The sequence below is a fragment of the Aphelocoma coerulescens genome, chromosome 15, assembly GCF_041296385.1.
Source record: "Aphelocoma coerulescens isolate FSJ_1873_10779 chromosome 15, UR_Acoe_1.0, whole genome shotgun sequence".
NCBI classification, from domain to species: Eukaryota; Metazoa; Chordata; class Aves; order Passeriformes; family Corvidae; genus Aphelocoma; species Aphelocoma coerulescens.
The window spans coordinates 12,106,489-12,124,643 of record NC_091029.1 but is presented as its reverse complement, the minus strand read 5'-3'; the positions used below and the strand labels follow the sequence as shown (position 1 = coordinate 12,124,643).

Genomic DNA, 18,155 nt, shown 5'->3' with positions numbered 1-18,155 from the left:
TAAAGCTGTTCTGGAAGCAGGAGGAGGGTCTGCTCTGTCTCTAGCCCTGGAGGGACTGTAAGGTTGTGGAGTGCTGCTCTTGCACCTCGTGGCACCCTGCATGCTTCCAGCTGGGACGGCTTCATGTGGGCCAGCTGGATTCTCAGAACCTCCCTGGGAAGCTCAGGAGCTGAGCTTAAGGTTCCAGCCCTGGGCTGGTACTTCCTAGGGGTGTGCAGTGGTTCCTGCACCCTGGTTCCTGCCTCTTGCCAGGGCTGATGCTCAGTGAGGACAGGCACAGCCCTGGGGTGAGCCAGAACGTTTCAGCGGGGCTGACCCGTCACTCCCACTTTTCCCAGGGTGTGTTGGCTGGTGCAGGGCAGGGATCAGCTGAGCTGTGCCTGCGTGCTGCTCTGGAGGCTCCACAAGGCTCAAAAACAGTGTCTGTGGGTTCAAGCACCGTTTAATGCTCCCAGCCAGGACCAGCTGTGTGGAGTGGAGGGGTCCTGCAGCATCACCCCATCTCAGCTGCCTGTCCCCCTGTGCCCCCCAGCTCCAGCCGGCCCCTTCCACCCTCCTGGAACTGCCGCAGATAGAACTGTGCTGCCAGCTGCTTGGTCATGGTCCTCAGCGCCAGGAAGGCAGCCACGATCTCGATGAGGAGGAAGGCTAGGAACAAGCTGTGCATGGGCACCTCCAGCGGCAGGTGGATGACCTGGCTATCCGTCAGCAGGAAGAGCAGAAGGGGCAGCTGGATCAGGAAGGAGAGGAGCAGGAACCCAGCCAGCTCGGGCACCTGCAGGAGCAGAACCTGCTGAGATAGGGCAAGGAGGTAGCGGTGGGCTGGGGGGACCCTCCTGTGCTCCTGGAGCTCCCTGCATCAGCCACTGCTGGCCTTGGCACCTGGGGACTGGGGATGTCCCTGCCACACAGAGCTGTGGCCAGATGCTGTCAAATCCCCCCAGTGCTGAAGGGTTACATGGGAGGGATACAGCAGGAGGGCAAGTGGGTCCCCTTCATTCCCTCTCTCCAGATCCTGCCTGCACCCACGATTCTCTTCTAGGACAGCTCCAGGCAGAACTCCAGAGGAAGGACAGTGATGGGCACTTGGGTCCCAAGTGAGGGGACATCCAGCTCTCCCAGCTGGGCTGATCCTCACTGAGCACAGGGGGCTTCATGGCCAGGGCAGGCAGTACTTACCTTCTCCTGGAGGTTCCCCAGGTAGCCCAGGTAGAGGCGGGAGCCCTCAGCCAGTGAGAGGATGAGGAAGGCTGTGACCAGCAGGAGCTGGTAGTGCCAAGGCAGCAGGTGGTACTGTAATGGGGGCACAGCCTTGTCCCAGTCCAGCTGTCCAGTTTCCCTCTCCCTGTGCACCATTCCCTGCTCTCCATGCCCAGCTCCCTGTGCCCTCCTCCCCATACCCAGCTGCCCATGCTCTGCCAGCTCTCAGCATGCTGGTGCCCAGCTCTGCCTACTCTTCCCCCCTGGTTTAACTGTTCCTGCCTGGAAAGTTCATGATTTCCGTCTCTGGCAGACAGAAATGAGCAGTCTTGTCTCATGGGGGTCAGGGCATTTTGGGGATCCATTAATTCTCAAGAGGCTCCTCTGTCCCCTGCCTACTTTGTCCCCCACCCAAGCCCAGGGAGACTTGGCAGGAGCAGCTCCCCCCACTGCCATGTGCCCCATAGGATGGTACCTTCAGGTGCAGCATAATCCCCTCAGCCAGGCACCAGACTGGGAAGTAGTAGACATTGAAGTAGAGCATCACCTGGAGGGGCAGGCTGGACAGCACCTCATGAGCTAGGCAGGATGGGCAGGGATGGGCAGGCTTCTCACCAGCTCCAGAGTCCCCCTGCCCAGAGGGACCCCCCTCATAGCTTGTGGAGGGGAGCAACAGCCCCTGGGTCCCACAAACAGCTGATTGCAGCAAATGTTATTTTTGCTCCCCTCCTTGGTGGGTGGATTCAGGGACCCTTTGGGTGCTCCTGGCTCAGAGGCACCCAGGTGCTTTGGTGATGTGCTGAGCAGGGTCACAGTGATGGACAGCCCCTGTCCCCAAGCCCCCTCCGCAGAGCCCCCTGCCCATACCTGGCTGATAGGTGTGGGCAGTGCCGCTATCCCATGTCTTGTTGTTGATGAAGAGGGAGCCACTGAAGGCCACCAGGCTCCGGCGCAGGCTGGGGGGCAGCGGGGTGGGCACAGCCATGGATGGCAGCCGAGCCCTGCTCGCCCCAGCCCAGCTCAGCTGGGATTAGCCAGAAGGGAATCAATGGGATGACAGGCCAGGCTAATGCGCAGGGCCACTCGGCTATTGGCTCCCTGGGGACAGGATTGCTGAGCTGGAAAGGGGATCTGAGGAAGGAGAATTCCCACCTTGGAACACCAAGCCTGTGCAGGAATCACAAGGAGGAGTTGCAAGGAAGTCACAAGTCAGAGTATCTCCCCTCTGCAGCATCTTTAGGGGGTGACAGCAGGTTATACCTGTCACTGTGACTTGCAGCAACTGCACCCTCTCCCAGCCGGCTCTATCAACACAAATACGGCTCAAAGACCCCTGACAGATGAGGATGCCTCATGAGAGGATGGTGCTCTTCATCTGAAATGCTTCTTCAAGGCCTCTAGGCTCATGGAGCATTTACCCATCACTGTGAGTTCCCCAAGCCCCATCCAGGCTCAGGAGTGCTGGGGAGGGCAGTGAGGTATGATGTGTGAGGGGGTGGTTGAGCCAGAGGTGAATGACAGGAAAAGGGGATGATCCTTCAGGAACTTCAAGTTTAAAATCAGAATTATTAAGGTGGGAAAAACCCTCTAAGATCATCAGGTAAAATCATTAACTCAGCACCTGCTAGGGCCACCACTAAACCATGTCCCCAGATGCCACATCTACACATTTCTTGAACACCTCCAGGGATAGGGACTCCACCACTGCTCTGGGCAGTCTGTGTAAGAGCTGGACAAACCTTTCAATGAAGAAATATTCCCTAATATCCAACCGGAACCTCCCCTGGCCCAGCCTGAGGCCGTTCCCTCTCCTCCTGTCCCTGTTCCCTGCGAGCAGAGCCTGACCCCCCCGGCTGCCCCCTCCTGTCAGGGACTTGTGCAGAGCCACAAGGTCCCCCCTGAGCCTCCTTTGCTCCAGGCTGAGCCCCTTTCCCAGCTCCCTCAGCCACTCCTGGGGCTCCAGCCCCTTCCCAGCTCCGTTCCCTGCCCTGGACATGGTATGTAAGTGTCAGTCACACTGACGTTGAGTAGAACAGATCTGGTCTCACCTCATGATCTTCAGCCTCTAACTCACCCCATAAGGTGCATCAGAGAAGCTGCCTCAAATAGTGGGAGCAGGTGCTATAAATGGGATCCTTAAGGGCCAGGAATTGTCAAGGAACACAAGAAACCAAAGAAAGAGATTATTCTTTTCCTTGATAAAGCTAAAATGAAATTGCAGAGCTCATTGCCATATGCTGCCAAAACCAAACTATCTCGGGCTGAAAGCAGGGTTAGACTAACACCTGACTGGCTGAAGTTGTAGGATCACAGAATCACAGAGTGGTTTGGGTTGGAAAGGACCTTAAAGCTCATTTCACCCCCTGCCATGGGCAGGGACACCTTCCACTAGCCCAGGTTGCTCCAAGCCCCGTCCAACCTGGCCTTGGACACTTCCAGGGATCCAGGGGCAGCCACAGCTTCTCTGGGCACCCTGTGCCAGGGCCACGCCACCCTCCCAGGGAAGAATTTCTTCACTATATCCCATCTTCTTCCCAATGTCCTAACCTGCCCTTGTCCTGTCCCTCCATCCCTTGTCCCCAGTCCCTCTCCAGCTCTCCTGGAGCCCCTTTAGGCCCTGGAAGGGGCTCTGAGCTCTCCCTGGAGCCTTCTCCTCTCCAGGTGAGCACCCCCAGCTCTCCCAGCCTGGCTCCAGAGCAGAGGGGCTCCAGCCCTTGGAGCATCTCTGTGGCCTCCTCTGGACTTGCTCCAGCAGCTCCAGGTGCTTCCTGTGCTGGGACCCTGGAGCTAGGTGCAGTTCTCCAAGTGGGGTCTCACCTGAGTGGGGCAGAGGCAAAGCCCCAGCTGTCCCCCAGGTCCTGCCAGCACACAGGCGAGACATGGGCAGGGTGACAGGCACAGCCCAGAATCTGAGGAGCAGGAGCTGGTGGAGAGCTCAGGATCTGGGGGCATCAAGTCTGCAAGGTGAGCAACCAAGATGATAACTGGGCAGTCTGGTGAAGATAACTGAGATGGGGCACTGCAGCTGCGGGTCACTGCATGTGCCACAGCTGGGCTCTCATTCCTCGTGGGAACAGGCAGTTTCTTAAGAAGAGATGGAAACTTTCTCTCCTGGCACGAGAGGTTGCAAGATGTGCCTGGGAGACATGACAGAGAACACAACCCAGCCTTGAGCATGTGCCTGGACAGATTCACCACCAAGAAGCATTTGCCAAGGCACTGGATGAGGGGTCCCAGGTTTAACACCACCCCACACCTGTGCAGAGGAGCAATACCCATCTGAGCCAGCAGCCCCACCCCATGACCTGGCACATGTCCCAAGGAAAGCTAGTCGTGACTGGAATTTCTTGTGTCACAGGTGATATTACCAGCCCTGGTTAAAACAATTCCTCTGTAAAAAGCAGGGAATGGGACTTGTTACCCCCACTGCAGCTGTAAACTGGGGCAGAAAGTCCTTCCTCGGCCCCGAATGGTCTTCAGCCCTGTGCACATGGGGGCGATACCCATTTTATGCAGCTCATGCCCAGTACTGGATGAGGCACCATCAGAGGCAAAGGAGGTCAAAAAGCATCTTCCTGAAAAACAAAGCACTCTGCCAGTGTGTCCCCAGTGTAGCCAAGTTGTGCTGGGGGAGCTGCCAGTCTCACCCAGCATGGAGTCAGAGAGCTTGGGGAAAACACAGAGCTCCAGGGAATATCACCTTGTGGTGCCCCAGAGTCCCCTGGCACTCCAGCTGGGTCTCCTGGGGAGCTGCCAAAGCCGAGTCCAACTATCTCACCAGCAGGACATGGGATAAAAAGCCAGATCTTTGTGGGTAGTGGGAAGAGCTGAGGCAGCTGCCTCCACCTGGGTAGTGCCCATGGCCCCAGGCCACTCTGGAAGAGCCCTGTCTGGGGCACTGGGAGCTGAGCAGCCCCAGCCACCCCTGCCCTCAGAGGAGGACCTCAGAGGGACAGAAACACTGACATTTGTCTTTTGGAACCTGAGATGAGACTTGGAAGTTCCCATCATTTTTTGGATCCAGTAGACACGCAGTGGTCCCTGTTCATCACTATGTGCTGGAGTGTGTGCATCCTCCTACTGTCCCTCCTGGTCATTCCACCTGGGAAAAGCTTTGCAGTGAAACCAGAGATGTGATAGACACTGGTGCACTTCTACCCAGGTGAGAGCTGAAAGAGTGGAAATAAATACAGGTGAGCTGGACACAGATGGGAAGTCTCCAGAGAGGAGGTGCTTGAACAACCTGGCCAACCTGCATAGGCCACCCAAGGTCTTGGAAGGAATCAGAAATTACTCAGATCCCAAGAATAGTGTTGCTTTAATTCATAGGGGGTGAATCAAATTAAAAATATAAATCCTCTTGTTTTGGACTCAGGGTAAAACACTGACTGCTGGGGAAGGAGTCACCCCCAGAACAAAGCACTGGAGTCTCTCCAAGGGGGACCCTCAACCCCCACTCTGCTGGGCTGATGGCAGGGGGCTGTGGCTGGCCAGGTCCACTCCTGAGCTGGAGACACAGCTCTTCTTCAGCATGGGGCAGGGAACAGGACAGCAGAGCAGTGGCATGGTGGGCTGAGAAATGCAGCCTTGTCACTATGCCAGACAAGTGACAGAGGATGGACAGTCAGAAATGTTCCTCCAGCTACTTTTCCTCGAATAACACCTCAGCAGCATCAGTGATCCCATGATAGTATTGAGGAGAGATATCCCAAGGCTGGCTGGAAGGGTGGCCACCCAGCCCAGGGCTGCAGCTGAGCCATCACAGCTTTCAGGTACCCCTGCTACCCCAGGAACAGACCAAGAACTGGCAGTCCCCCAGCCCAAACTGAACCCCCAGAGACAAGGGAATGCCTCTTGGCTGCTCCAGGACAGGAGATGCTGGGATGGGGACCAATGAGCTCCAGAGCCCTCAGCATGGTCAGGGACCCACCTCTGTTGGGGGCCTGCACAGGACCAGCCTGGACAACACAAGCACCAGCTGCACAGAGATCACCCAGTGTGACCCCATCTCCTGGCCCGCTCAGATGCCCCCTGGGGTGGGTGGGCACAGGGAGAGCTGTGGCAAACGCTGCAGCCATGCAGGGAGGGAGCAGATGTCAGGCTCTGCAGGGATGCACATTGGAGCTCCGCTGGGAGTGAAGAGAAATTGGAAAGGAGCATCATGCATGAAAGCACAGGAGCAACGAAAGGCACTCGTGCTGCTGGGGTGAGGGGCATGCATGGGGCAGACCCGCCTGGGGACCCTCAGCCCGATGGCAGCATCTGGAGCCACATGGCACCTGTGCCTGCTACCAGTGCCAAACCCCATGCTCTGGGGGCTGCTTTTCCAGCATTCCACAGCAATTGCAACAGCAGAGCCCCAGCCTAGCAGGCACAGGGGCAGAGGAGCGGTGGGAGATCCTCCTGGGAAGGTCAGTGCACAACGCCAGGCGTGGGTTCATCCAGGTCTCAAAGGAAAATGGCTGAGCCATGGGGTTCCCACCAGACCGTGGAGATGCCATCCCATCTCCCCATGGCGAGTGCAGCATCAGGAGGGCTCAGCCATCAGCGGCGTTAGGAGCCTTTTCCTGTTAGCCAGGACATGTCTCCAGTTCTAAAAGAGAGAAAAACCACAGCACTGTGAGGGGTTTCTCAACATGCCCAGGGAAATGCTCTTGGTGTGCCTCAGTGCTAGTCCAGTACTTGGTGTTCATCCCAACACCCTGCTCCCTCCTCTGCCCTCACTCACCTGTCACTAAACTGTCCAAAAAGTCATCTGCAGATCCTCACTTCTATGTAAAACTAACCTCAAACATTTTATTTATACTTAAAAGCAGCCCTTCAGCTGAAAATTCATGGAAAACCACCAAACCCCCAGCCAAGCAAGGTCCCAGCCAACAGGCAGCTGCCCATTCCCCATGGATCTGTGCCTGATGTGGCTCCTGGCAGTCCCAGCCCTACCACCCAGCATTACCCCCCATGCGAGGGGGATGCAAAACAAGGACACCCTCCATGTAACCAGTGTCCCCACATGGGAATTAGGGACATGGCCCAGTCAGGAGGCCAGCTGTCCCTCCTACCAGCCCCTCACACCCAGCACACTCAGGACCCCAAAATGAACATACTTGCCATGACGGACAAACAGCCTAAGGTTGTGAAAGCAGCAGGAGACAGAGAGAGAAAAGACATTCAGGTTTAATCTGGCTTCCTCCAGTCCCCGAGCCCCACCACAGGGCCAGCAGCTCCTCCCCGCTGCTGAGATGCCCACAAGATACCACCTCCCTCCCAGCCACAAAGTGGGACACCAGCAACCATTTCCTGATGTACTGGGGTAATGGCATAAGAAATTCTTCCCTTTGAGGGTGGGGAGGCCCTGGCACAGGGTGCCCAGGGAATCTGTGGCTGCCCCTGGATCCCTGGAAGTGTCCAAGGCAAGACTGGACAGGGCTTGGGGCAACCTGGGCTAGTGGAAGGTGTCCCTGACCATGGCAGGGGGTGGAACTGGTTGGGCTTTAAGGTCCCTTCCAACCCAAACTATTCTGTCATTTTATGAAACCTGTCTCAGCTGGGTGGGCCCACGACATGCTCCCCATCCCAGGGGTGCCCAGGGAGTCTGAGCTGGCTCAGAGCTGCCTGGGGGTTGGGAGTGCTCCTCTCCCTGAGCTTTTGAAAAGATCTGCTTTTATTCCAGATGTGGAAACACCCATGGGACAGGGACCCACATTCCCTCAGCAGTTCTGATTCCCACTCGAAAGGCTTCTTCCCAGCTGTTATCACCTCCCTGGCATTTGCTTTCCAGCACCCACCCTCAGCACTAATCTATGCTCTTTCCTCTGCACGGCCTTAAGAATGAAGCAAAGGGAGAAAACTGCCCTTTGCCTGTGAGCTCTGCTCCAAGGAACTGGAGGCTGAGACACCACAGGCCGACATCCTGGCACCACCAGCTCTCTGGGCTGGGTTGTGCATAGGGAGTTGAGCACAGACTACACACCCAGTCCCTCTCTGCAGGTCTCCTTGACTGACTAGGTGCCCAGGCACACCCCAGCATCAGGTATTGCTTCACTGATGATGTGCCAGTGCCTGAAGGCAGGGAGTATCCCCATCCCATCCTGTCTGTGCAAGGATTTGGGTCCTGGTGTTTAAGATAAACCCCATGTGTGTGGGATGCCAGACCAGGAGGCAGCAAGGAAGCAGCACAGGGGGGATGGAGGAAGCAGAACAGGAAGGGAGATGCAAGAAGGGTATGGAGAGGGATCAGTGGGAAAGGCTCAGCTCTGCCCAGCATTCTGCTTAGCCAGTGCCCTGGCACTGCCACTTCCCACTGCCTGTCTACTTACTCCACATCGCGCTTCCGGATTGTCCTGCCAGCAGCCAGGACCTCGGCCACCTTGGAGACAATTGGGTCATAGTTCATGCTGGCCACAGCCACCACCTCGTCACTCCTAGGGCCAGGCAGAGCAGAGCAGTTAGGGCAGCCTGGATGGCCACAGTTCCATCACCCAAAACCCACCATGATGGAGAAAAGAGGGAGGCAAAGAGGAGCACCCACTCTAGAGCCAGGCCCGATCCCAAGGCATGAGCACCACAGGGACTGTGCTAGTGGCTGGAACAAGGATCGGGAGAGGGCACAGAGTGGCACAGCAGGCTGGCCCCACTGGTCCCACCGATGTTCATGTGCTGATGTGGTGAGCATCACTAGGGTGCCAAGGTGATGGAGACAGCTCTGGCACCCTGGCATCTGTGGGAAAACACCACCAAATGTAGATCTGATGGTGGATAAAAACCTGGACACCACAAAGGATGCCCAGCTGTGATCCCTGCACTGCAGTCCTGTGCTGAGGGAGTGGAGAGGCAGGTGGTCAGGATTTCCCTGTGGAACACTCAGTTGGGATGCTCCACATCTCCTTCCTGATCCCCACCTCCAAATGGGCAGAGTGGCCCACTCTGAGCTGTTCCACAGGCACTGGGACAGTTGGGTGTCCAATCCCTGGGCCCCACAGCCCCAGCAAGGAAGTCCCCATGTATATGGGATGTCCAGGTTGGCTGACTGTTCCCCTAGCAGGATCCCAGTGCAGCTGGGATCAAAGGTTGAGTGGAAAACAAATGAAGCAGAAGGAAGAGGATGTAAAACTGCTGGAGGAGCTTTGGCTAAAGGTCACAGGCAAATGAGAAGGGCCCTTCTCATCTGAGGTTTGCCGAGGTCAATCCAAGCATAAACTTTCAAAGCCTGACTCATGAAGAGATAACTGAATGCACCCTGTGAGATCAGGGAAGATGTGTGCATAAGATATTAAACTCTGGTGATATTGTTGAATAAACTGAAGAGTAGAAGCATCCACTAAACCAAGATCAGCTCTTATATCCACTGCCAAAGACCTCTGTGATCAACAGAGCAAAGAGCAGCTGGGGTGGGGAGGGATGTGTGCCTAATTCCCAGGATGAAGAGAGCAAAAGCTGTGTTTCAGAGGACAGCCATGTGCAGCCATGGGAGTTAAAGTCATCTCTCTCATCTGTCCATAAAGCCATGGGACAGCTCCATCAGACTGTTTCAAAAAACTCCCATTCCTAAACAAGCTCACAGCAAATAAAGGAGAGCAGTTTCCTGAGCAGAGCCAGCTGTCAGCTGGGAAACACAAAGTGGTTGGAGAGACCTATCCATCAAAACCAGGGGGAGATGGTGCTGTTCCAAGCAATGAATAACCAAGGTGTGCAAGGGAACCAAAAGATATACTCCCACCAGCTGCCCACTGGCTCAGCCTCCAGCCCAGACAGTGCCTGAAGGGGCCAGCCAGGAAGGCAGATGCAGCCCAAACATTTCTGTCAGCAGGACATGGGGTAGCTGCTCCTTTTGCAAAATAACTTATGGGGTGCTGGTGAGCTGGAGCATCCTGCATCAGCAGTGGCTTTTGAACACTTCGTCAGACAGAAGGGGAAGCCAGGAGGAATCCCTCTTTTTCAAAAGGTCTTCAAAGGCAGCAAGAATTCCCTTCCTGAACCTGAGATTTGGAGCAATCGGAAGTATTTGTGAAGACTGAGGACAGAGGGAAGCACAGTGGATGTGTCTACATGGTCTTCCCTTCCTTTGCAGGGTTCAACGTAACAGAGGTGGGGAACTGTGAAGAAGATAGCCACAGCAATTCCCTGGTCTCCAAGGTCTTAGGGGCAGGATGACATCAGTCTGTTGTGAAGGCAGTGTCCCACGGGGACATCTGCAGAGTGCTGTCCCCTACACCTCCCAGCACAGGTACTGACCTCTACACAGCTCTGACAAAACAGCTTTCCTCTTCAAACTCTGGGGCAAAAGAAGCCTTATTGTGAAATCCAATGCTGAGGACAGGCTATAGGAGTGGGAACCACCAGTGGTTCCTGCAACAATCAAGGAGGACAGGGAGGAGAAGAGTCCAAACCACAGGGTGGGCATAGCAGAAGGAAGCAGGAAATGGTCAGCTTGGGACTGTCCTCAGTCCAAAAGCATTAGCACCAACTAGAAGAACTACCACCAAAAAAGAAGGAGGAAGAAATGCTCCAGTGGCCTCTCACAGACAGGGAGCCAAGCAGCAGGGGAGGGACACACTGGCTGACCCCCCCAGCCAGTGCTTCCCAGTACCTCCGGCTCTCAGCATGGAATGCCGTCCTGGTACCCACACGCCATCTCCGGGAGCCCCTCCTGGGTGGCAGAACAACACAGCACTCAGCAGGAACCCGCAGTGCTGCCCGCCAAGCCCAGTTTCCCTGGCAGCCCCTGTCCCTTGCAGCCACCACAGCACACAGATTGTGGGGCCCTGGCAGGGACCAGGAATTATGCACCTTGCTCAGGGCATTCCCTTTGAACGGCCTCCTCAGATGTTTAATTAAAGCAACCTGACCTTTCCTTTCTAATTAGGGTTGGGATAAAGAGATAAAATGCTCTCATATGGAAAGGCTGCAGGAGGGGAACAGCAGCTGCAGAATCCCCACAGCAGCTCTCCCCAGCACAGGTGGTGCTTTGGCACAAACCCACCCCTTTAGGCAATTTTGGCCAAGGTTCCAGCACACTCTGAGCTGTATCCAATGTGCAAAGGGCCCTGGGTGCCAGCTGGAGCCCCATCCCTGCAGCAGGTGTTTACCCAAGGTGTGCAGGTACCAGGGGGAGGAGGGTGAGCATCAGGGATCCCTGGGGTGATACAATGAGCCCCATGCTTCTCCAAGCCCAATGCACACCTCCAACCACCAGGCTCCATTCTGGAACGACACAGGCAAGTGGGACACCCTCAGGGAGGGAGAAGGCATGGGGTACATTGGAGAGGGGACAGAGGGGCAGTGAAGTGATGTCTGCAGAGCCGGAGCTGGCTCCTGTCCAGAGCTCCCTCCTGTTCCCTGCCTGGATGCTTCTGCCAAGTGGTTTGATGGCTGAGCTGGGCAGCCCTTTGCTTCCCTGGCTTCCCTCTCCTCATCCTTAATATCAGAAAGCACTTGGAGAAACCCCTCTGGTTCCAGCATGAGGATGTTCTGTGGCCACTGATTTCAAACTGGGATGGACAAAGGCAACAGAAGAATAAACAGCAGCAAATATTTTTGGGATAAATTAATGTATTTCCAGTCTAAACAGCCAGCATGGCTCCAGAACAGCTGAGGCAACACATCCCAGCTGCCAACACATCTCAAGGATGCATTCCCAGGTAGGCTCCCAACTTTGGGGGGAGCTGGGTTTCACTATAGGTGTAACAAAGTTCCTGAGTTCCTTCAAACCTTCACAGCTTGTGATAGACAGAAGAGCTTTTTGAGCTCAATTTGTCAAACCAGAAGCAGAAACAGTGATGCCGGAGCACCGTGTCCAGCACTGGTCACAAATCATTAACATGGTGATGAGATGGGAAGGAAATATTTGATAGTAATTGCCAGTAGAAGCCACCATCTGCTCCCAGAGATTATGAGGACAAAGGATTTACATTTGGCAGAGACACCAGGTCCAAAGACAAGTTTAACTTGTTGTACAATCAGACCATCACTTCTCCAGGGCCTTTTATAAGTGTCCCACTAGGTCAGTGTCCAGAGGTGAACAAAACTGACTGACAAAAGCTCTGGCAGAACTATCTTCCATCCTAGCAGAGTAATCTCAGATGAATGCCTGTGTAGGAACATGGACAAGAGAAACACTTACTTGGTATAAAATGCCACGAACTTCAGTTCATCTAAATCTCCCTGAATGACAACATCATCAAATCCTTCCCCATGGCCTGGAAAGCAAAGCAGAAGTGGATTCAGCAGCAATTCCTCTGGATTGAGCTCTAAAACAGGGTATTTCATTCCAGTACTAGATGGAGAACATCCTGCAGTGACCAAGAGACCAGCACCAGGAGATGCAGGTACCAAAAATCACAGAATCACAGGAGGGTTTTGGGTTGGAAGAGGCCTTGAAAAACATCTTGTTCCACCCTCTACCATGGGCAGGGACACCTTCCACTATCCCAGGTTGCTCCAAGCCCACTCCAACTTGGCCTGAAACTCTTCCAGGGATGGAGCAGCCACAGCTTCTCTGGGCAACCTGTGCCAGGGCCTCATCACCCTCACAGGGAAGAATTTCTTCCCAATATCTAATTTAAGTCAATCCTCCATCATGTTTAGAGACGTGCACTTCATGGCAGACGGGTTTCAGAGGAGACATTGAACTCCCTCAGAAGCCAGGCAGGGAAGCAGCCCTGTGGAGGGTTCACAGCGAGGGAGGTGACCCTGGCTCCTCTATCCCAGGACACCTGCAACCAGCACAAACTCTCAGCAGCCCCAGGGAGCCTCTTACCTGCATATCGGATGCTCTTCCCGAACATAGCTGTCCACAGGTACGGGACAGTGCTGATCTCTGTGCCGTGGGCCAGCATGTTCAGCGCAGTGATGCGGCCTGCAAGAGAGCACAGGGACAGGGGAATTGCCACACCAGGTCAAGCTCCATGCTCTGCCCTCAGGTCCCAGCATCAACATCCACAGTCACAGAGTACAGGGAAACCAAGAACTGCTTATGAGAAAACCCACACAGCAACAAATACAAAGCAGGGAGCATGCAAGGATGGGCTCAGACTCCTTCCCATGGTGCAGCTCCTACTTGTCACCTCCACTGTTGTGAGCCACGTACCCATGAGACTCTTTCCCCCCAGCTTGTGCAACAGTGACAGGGTTGAGGGTGTGCTGAGCTCCTATCCAAGATGGGGATGGAATGGACAAATCCTTGGAGGGCATGGAGACTGCTGGGGTATGGTCCCTGCTGCAGAAACATGTCTGGACGTGGAGGATGCGTCCAAAGGCTGAATTTGGAGCTGTGGTTCCAAAACCTCTCACCCAGGGCACAGGAAACCTCCCTGTGGGACTGTGGCCATGAGGGCAGCCCATCACACCAAGGGTTTCAGACTGATGAGATGGGAGAAGGATCAGAGCTCTGCTGAACACTCCTGGGCCAGCCTGGCAGTGTGGGAAGCCCAGCTGGGAACCTCAGCCCAGGCTGGCATTAGGATGTGAGCTCCTAAGTGTCCCGGGGCAAGAAGAAGAGCAGGCTCCCACAGCAATGTGTGTTGGTTTAACACAGCCTGATTTTTTGGTGGGGGGTGGGGAGGGAAGCCACAAAGGTGGTTTCTGTGAGAAACTGCTAGAAACTTCCACTGTGTCCAGCAGAGCCCATCTCTGATGGATCTGAAGATGGACGTGCTGCTTAGAGAAGTTGGTAACACCTCTGTGATGACATATTTAAGAAGGAAATCAAAACCGCGTGCAGTGTTTTTTTTCCAAGGGGTGGCGAAGCGCCACTGCTGGGACCATTCCGTGTGGCCGGGGCCATGTGGCCACAGCCACGGCCCGCAGTGAACTTTGCCTGCTTGGCCAGCTGTGCTGCGAGCAGAAGGGCAGGGGTGGCAGCAGCGGCTTCTCCTTTTCAGCACCCCGCATGAAGAGCGGCGCTGAATGGCGCCAGTGCCATGGCAGCCACAACTACCCACGCAGTGGTGGCGGGGACCATGTGGCCAGTGACGAAAACATGGCGAGTGATTCCCCGATACAGAACTTAGATGAGATCAACTTCTCAGCGCTGCGAAATCTTGCAAAAATCTTTGAACTGGAATTTGTTGGCAGTGGTATTTATGAGCAGCAAATTTTTTCCTCCTAGTTGGAGAAAGAGGAGGAAGTGAGGACATGTGGAGAAAAACAATATAGTGACACCAAGGTCAATGGAAAGAAAGAGGGAGAGGAGGTGCTCTAAATGTCAGAGTTGAGATTTCTCTGCAAGCTGTGGTGAGGACTATAATAAACAAATTGTCTCCCTGTAATTCATGAAGTCCATGGGGGGATGCAGAGAACCACTCCCAGACTGTGGGAAAAGGTGCTCACGCCGGAGCAGGTGGATGCTACAAAAACTGTAATCCAGTGGAAGACCTGAACGAAGAAAGAGGGCCCTTGCTTCCAGAGATAAAGAGGACTCTTGCTTCCAGACTAGAGCAGCTTATCTTTAGAAGACTACACCCCATGGACTAATGACCCACGCCTGCAGTTTTGGGAAGACTGCTTTGCCAATGGGAGGGACTCACATTACAGCAGGTTGAGCGGGACTGATACTCATGAAATTAGAACCACGCTGGAGAAGTTCACAGACAACTGTCTCCCATGGGGAGGACCCCACAGCACAGCAGGAAAAAGAGACTCCTTTCCCTAAGTGAACTGAAGAAAGGTTTCGAGTGAAGAACTGACCAAAACCGTCACACCCTGTCTCCTTGCACTGTTGGTGGGAAGGAGGGAGGGGCTTGGGGGCAGGAAAGGTATTTTAAAGGCTTCTTTTATTCCTCATTATCCTCCTCTGACTCTGTTAATAATAAATTTACTTTATACCTTTAGGTTTGAACCTGTTTTGCCCTTAGAGTGTTTTCTCCTAATCCTTATCTCAACTCATGAACCCTTCATTATGATTTTCATGAGTACCTGATATTTTAACCAATATCAAATGACAGCACAATACCAGGGAGCAGAGGGAATATGGGAAAGCCTGCCCCTGGGCTCCTCTCTGCTGGTGATGAGGCATTGTTAGGCAAAGCTTGGCAAGAATGCTGACAGATGAAGGCACAACAGGCAGCATAAGATATACACACTTCAAAATGTTCAATACAAGTCTCTCTGTTGGCAGTTGTCTCATTCTTGCCCTGGAGGGTTTGGAAATTTCCTGAGAATCTGGAAAAGGCTTTTTTCTGCAAAGTACCTACCATGCATGTGGGCCATCTGCCAGTGAGGGACATTCACCTTCTTGTTATTCCTCAAGGCCAGTGGAAACGTGACAGCATCTCCAGCAGCAAAGACCCCTGGGATGTTGGTCTGCATCATCTGCAGGGAGGAACAGAGGTGGTATTAGTGGGGTTTGCACTCTACATGAACAGAAACTCCAGAGCTGGAGTGGTCCAGTGCTGCCACAATCCCCCAGAACACAGGGAAAACCTCTGCCTGGCTGTGGGACCCCCAGGGGAGATTCATTCAGCCTTCTTCACTTCCAAATGAGAACACACAGGCAGGGACCTACAGTATCCCTTGGCCAGTGGGTTATAGAGTAAAAAGAGATATGGACTGGTGTCCTGGAGCCCCTCTCAGAAGTCTGAGATTTGTTGGTGTTTGCAGATAGAGCGCAGCTTATTGCAGGCATGAGCATAAGCACCGAGTGCATGGCACTGAGCCCTACCTCCCACCACGCTCCTTTGCCCATTGCACCAACTCCCACCAGCTCCAACACTGCTCCCATCACAGTCACTGGTGGTAGGGAGAAAGGATGAGATCCTTTAGGATCCTTGAAAAGATGGATCTTTCTCATTTTTTTCCCTCTAAATATCCACAGCACTCCAGGACTGCTCAGAGCCAGACCCAAGCCAGAGCATCCAGGTCTCAGGTTTGCACACCCCCACTTGCAGAGGGGGGTCGCAGGCACTCCTGGTGACGCTCCCAGAATCTTAGCATCTCACTGAATATCCTGAGATGGAAGGGAACCCGCAAGGGTCATCAAGTCCAGTTCCTGGCCCTGCACAGGCCAACCCAAAGAATTCCAAAATTCCAATTCTGCCAATCTTGGCAGATAAAAGGCCATGAAAAGCCCCTGGCAGCAGTTTGGAACCCTAGGGAAGGTCATCCATCAGAAGAGCTGCCCCTGCTCCTCCTGCTCTCCCTCCTGTGGAGGCTGCCCCTGGGCTCACCTTGTTGACCACGATGAAGCCCTTGGAGTCAATGTTGATGCCACTCTGCTTGAGGAAGCCTGTTGCTGGGACTGCGCCTGGGGGAGAAGCCAAAGGCTGCTGCTGCAGTATCTAGTGTTGCAAAGCCCTGGGGGATGACCCCAAAGCTAGCAGGACAATGGGGCTGCCCCCAGGGACAGGCAGCAGCTGCTCTGGGAGTGTGGAGCAGGGCCAGGTATCCTACAGAGCCCCCACTGCATCAGCCTCTGGCCCCCCCAGGATCCCTGTCCTGCCCAAGCCACCAGTGTAACCTGCCCACCGCCCTTTTCCTTTTCTAGTGCTTGGAGATAATTTTCAATTTAATTCTCCTTTATATATATTTTGAAAAAAATTATATTTAGAAGGGAACCTTTGAGTTTCCAGCCAGGGCTCCTCAGACTCCCCCCAGTCTGTACATTTCCTTCACCTTTCTTCTCCTTTTTTCATCATTTTTTTACCTCTAGCCTTTTCACAAATCAGAATAGCCAATAAAAACAACAAAACCAGAATTAAACTAATTCTGCTGCATTTTGAAAAGAGGGAAGGAAAGGGAATTCCCCCCCCCAAGTGTAAAGGAGAAAAATATCATATTCTATGGGGTATTTTCTTTTATGTTATAGTATGAGATACATTTTTTGGTTGTTGTCAGCAGCAATTAAAAAGAAAAAAAAACCACATTAAAAAAATTCTGTTTGGGGAGGCTTTAATATAAAACAACTTGAGAGGATGAAACTGCTTTAAATGTTTTTGTTTTCTGGAAAACACAAGCCCATTATTACTTCCAAAATATAGTTTCAGTTGCATTTTGTGGTGGGGGCTCCAGAAATGCCCCTTTTAGATATGCAGACTCATGTGTCCAGCAGGGCTGGCAGACCACTGCCAGTACCCCTGGCCACCCAGCCCCGGGGACCTCCTGCTACCATGTCCCCTCCAGCTTCTTCTGCCAAGCAGAGCCCTCTCGCCCTGGCTGTGCACCCACAAAACCCTTACCAACACCCACGACACAGACGTCAGCACGCAGGACCTTCCCGCTCTTCAGCACAACCTCCTTCAGCTGCAGGAGACACAGGGGCGGGGGGCACATCAGAGTTATTTTAGGGACAAAATCCCTCTGTAGCAGCAGGAAGCTGAGCTGGCAGTTTGCCTCGTTTGTGAAATGCAAATTGATCATAATTCCTTAGAAAAGGAGCAGGAGGTGAGTGGGAGCAATGGAGCCACCCCACACATCATACTGGTGCACATTTGCTCACGGGGCCTAAATCCAGGAACATGAATTTCAGGGGATAGGAAATAGAGGAGAGCAAAACCCCACCAGAGAAGGGAATGGCAGCTCTGGGGGATGCCACAGCAGTTCCCCTAGGGAGCCCCTGCCCACCCCTTACCTTCCCCTCCTGCTCCCGCAGCTCCGACACCTCTGTCTGCATGTAGAACTTCACCCTGTTGTTCTCGAACATCTGGAGGGAGGACAAGGGACAGAGTAGGAGACATCAGGACCCTGAACCACCCCTGGTCCTGATGTCCTGCTGCCCCCAGCACTGCCTTGCCCACCCTGCAGGCTTGCCTCGATCTGCACTGCTAAGAGGGTCAGCATCCCCCCATCCCCAACACGGCTCTAGAAAAAGGTGCTCCATAGCATGTGGACCATGATAGGGAAGACACAACCCATTCTCACTGACCGCTGCCATCACAGCTTTGTCAATAAATGTGAAGTAAATTAATTAGTGCAATAAGTGAAACAAGCAGAACCTGCTCTGTTACCAGCCCCCCCAGATGGGA

At 54.0% G+C, this 18,155-nt stretch overlaps 2 protein-coding genes across 4 annotated transcripts in view; both read right to left on the bottom strand.

The window, feature by feature from the left end:
- Positions 1–493: 493 nt before the first annotated feature.
- Positions 494–2,185, bottom strand: LOC138119460 (transmembrane protein 17B-like). The gene is made up of 4 exons (XM_069031351.1): positions 2,068–2,185; positions 1,676–1,779; positions 1,180–1,293; positions 494–775 (listed from the first exon to the last, which is right to left on the bottom strand). Exons 1-4 carry the CDS (start codon positions 2,183–2,185, stop codon positions 494–496), a joined length of 618 nt encoding a protein of 205 aa, XP_068887452.1.
- Positions 2,186–4,621: 2,436 nt separating this feature from the next.
- Positions 4,622–18,155, bottom strand: part of AIFM3 (AIF family member 3) — a 46,185-nt gene continuing 32,651 nt past the window's right edge. For 2 of the 3 annotated variants that reach the window (XM_069031087.1, XM_069031088.1), the window contains exons 12-19: positions 17,762–17,833; positions 17,370–17,433; positions 16,362–16,438; positions 15,390–15,507; positions 12,956–13,054; positions 12,320–12,395; positions 8,517–8,621; positions 4,622–6,793 (exon numbers count right to left, since the gene is read on the bottom strand). In XM_069031087.1, the coding sequence (XP_068887188.1) occupies positions 6,754–6,793; positions 8,517–8,621; positions 12,320–12,395; positions 12,956–13,054; positions 15,390–15,507; positions 16,362–16,438; positions 17,370–17,433; positions 17,762–17,833 (651 nt within the window). In that variant the 3' untranslated portion in view covers positions 4,622–6,753. Of the gene's footprint in view, positions 6,794–7,304; positions 7,326–8,516; positions 8,622–12,319; positions 12,396–12,955; positions 13,055–15,389; positions 15,508–16,361; positions 16,439–17,369; positions 17,434–17,761; positions 17,834–18,155 lie in introns of all 3 variants that reach the window. The other variant, XM_069031089.1, reaches the window with a different exon arrangement.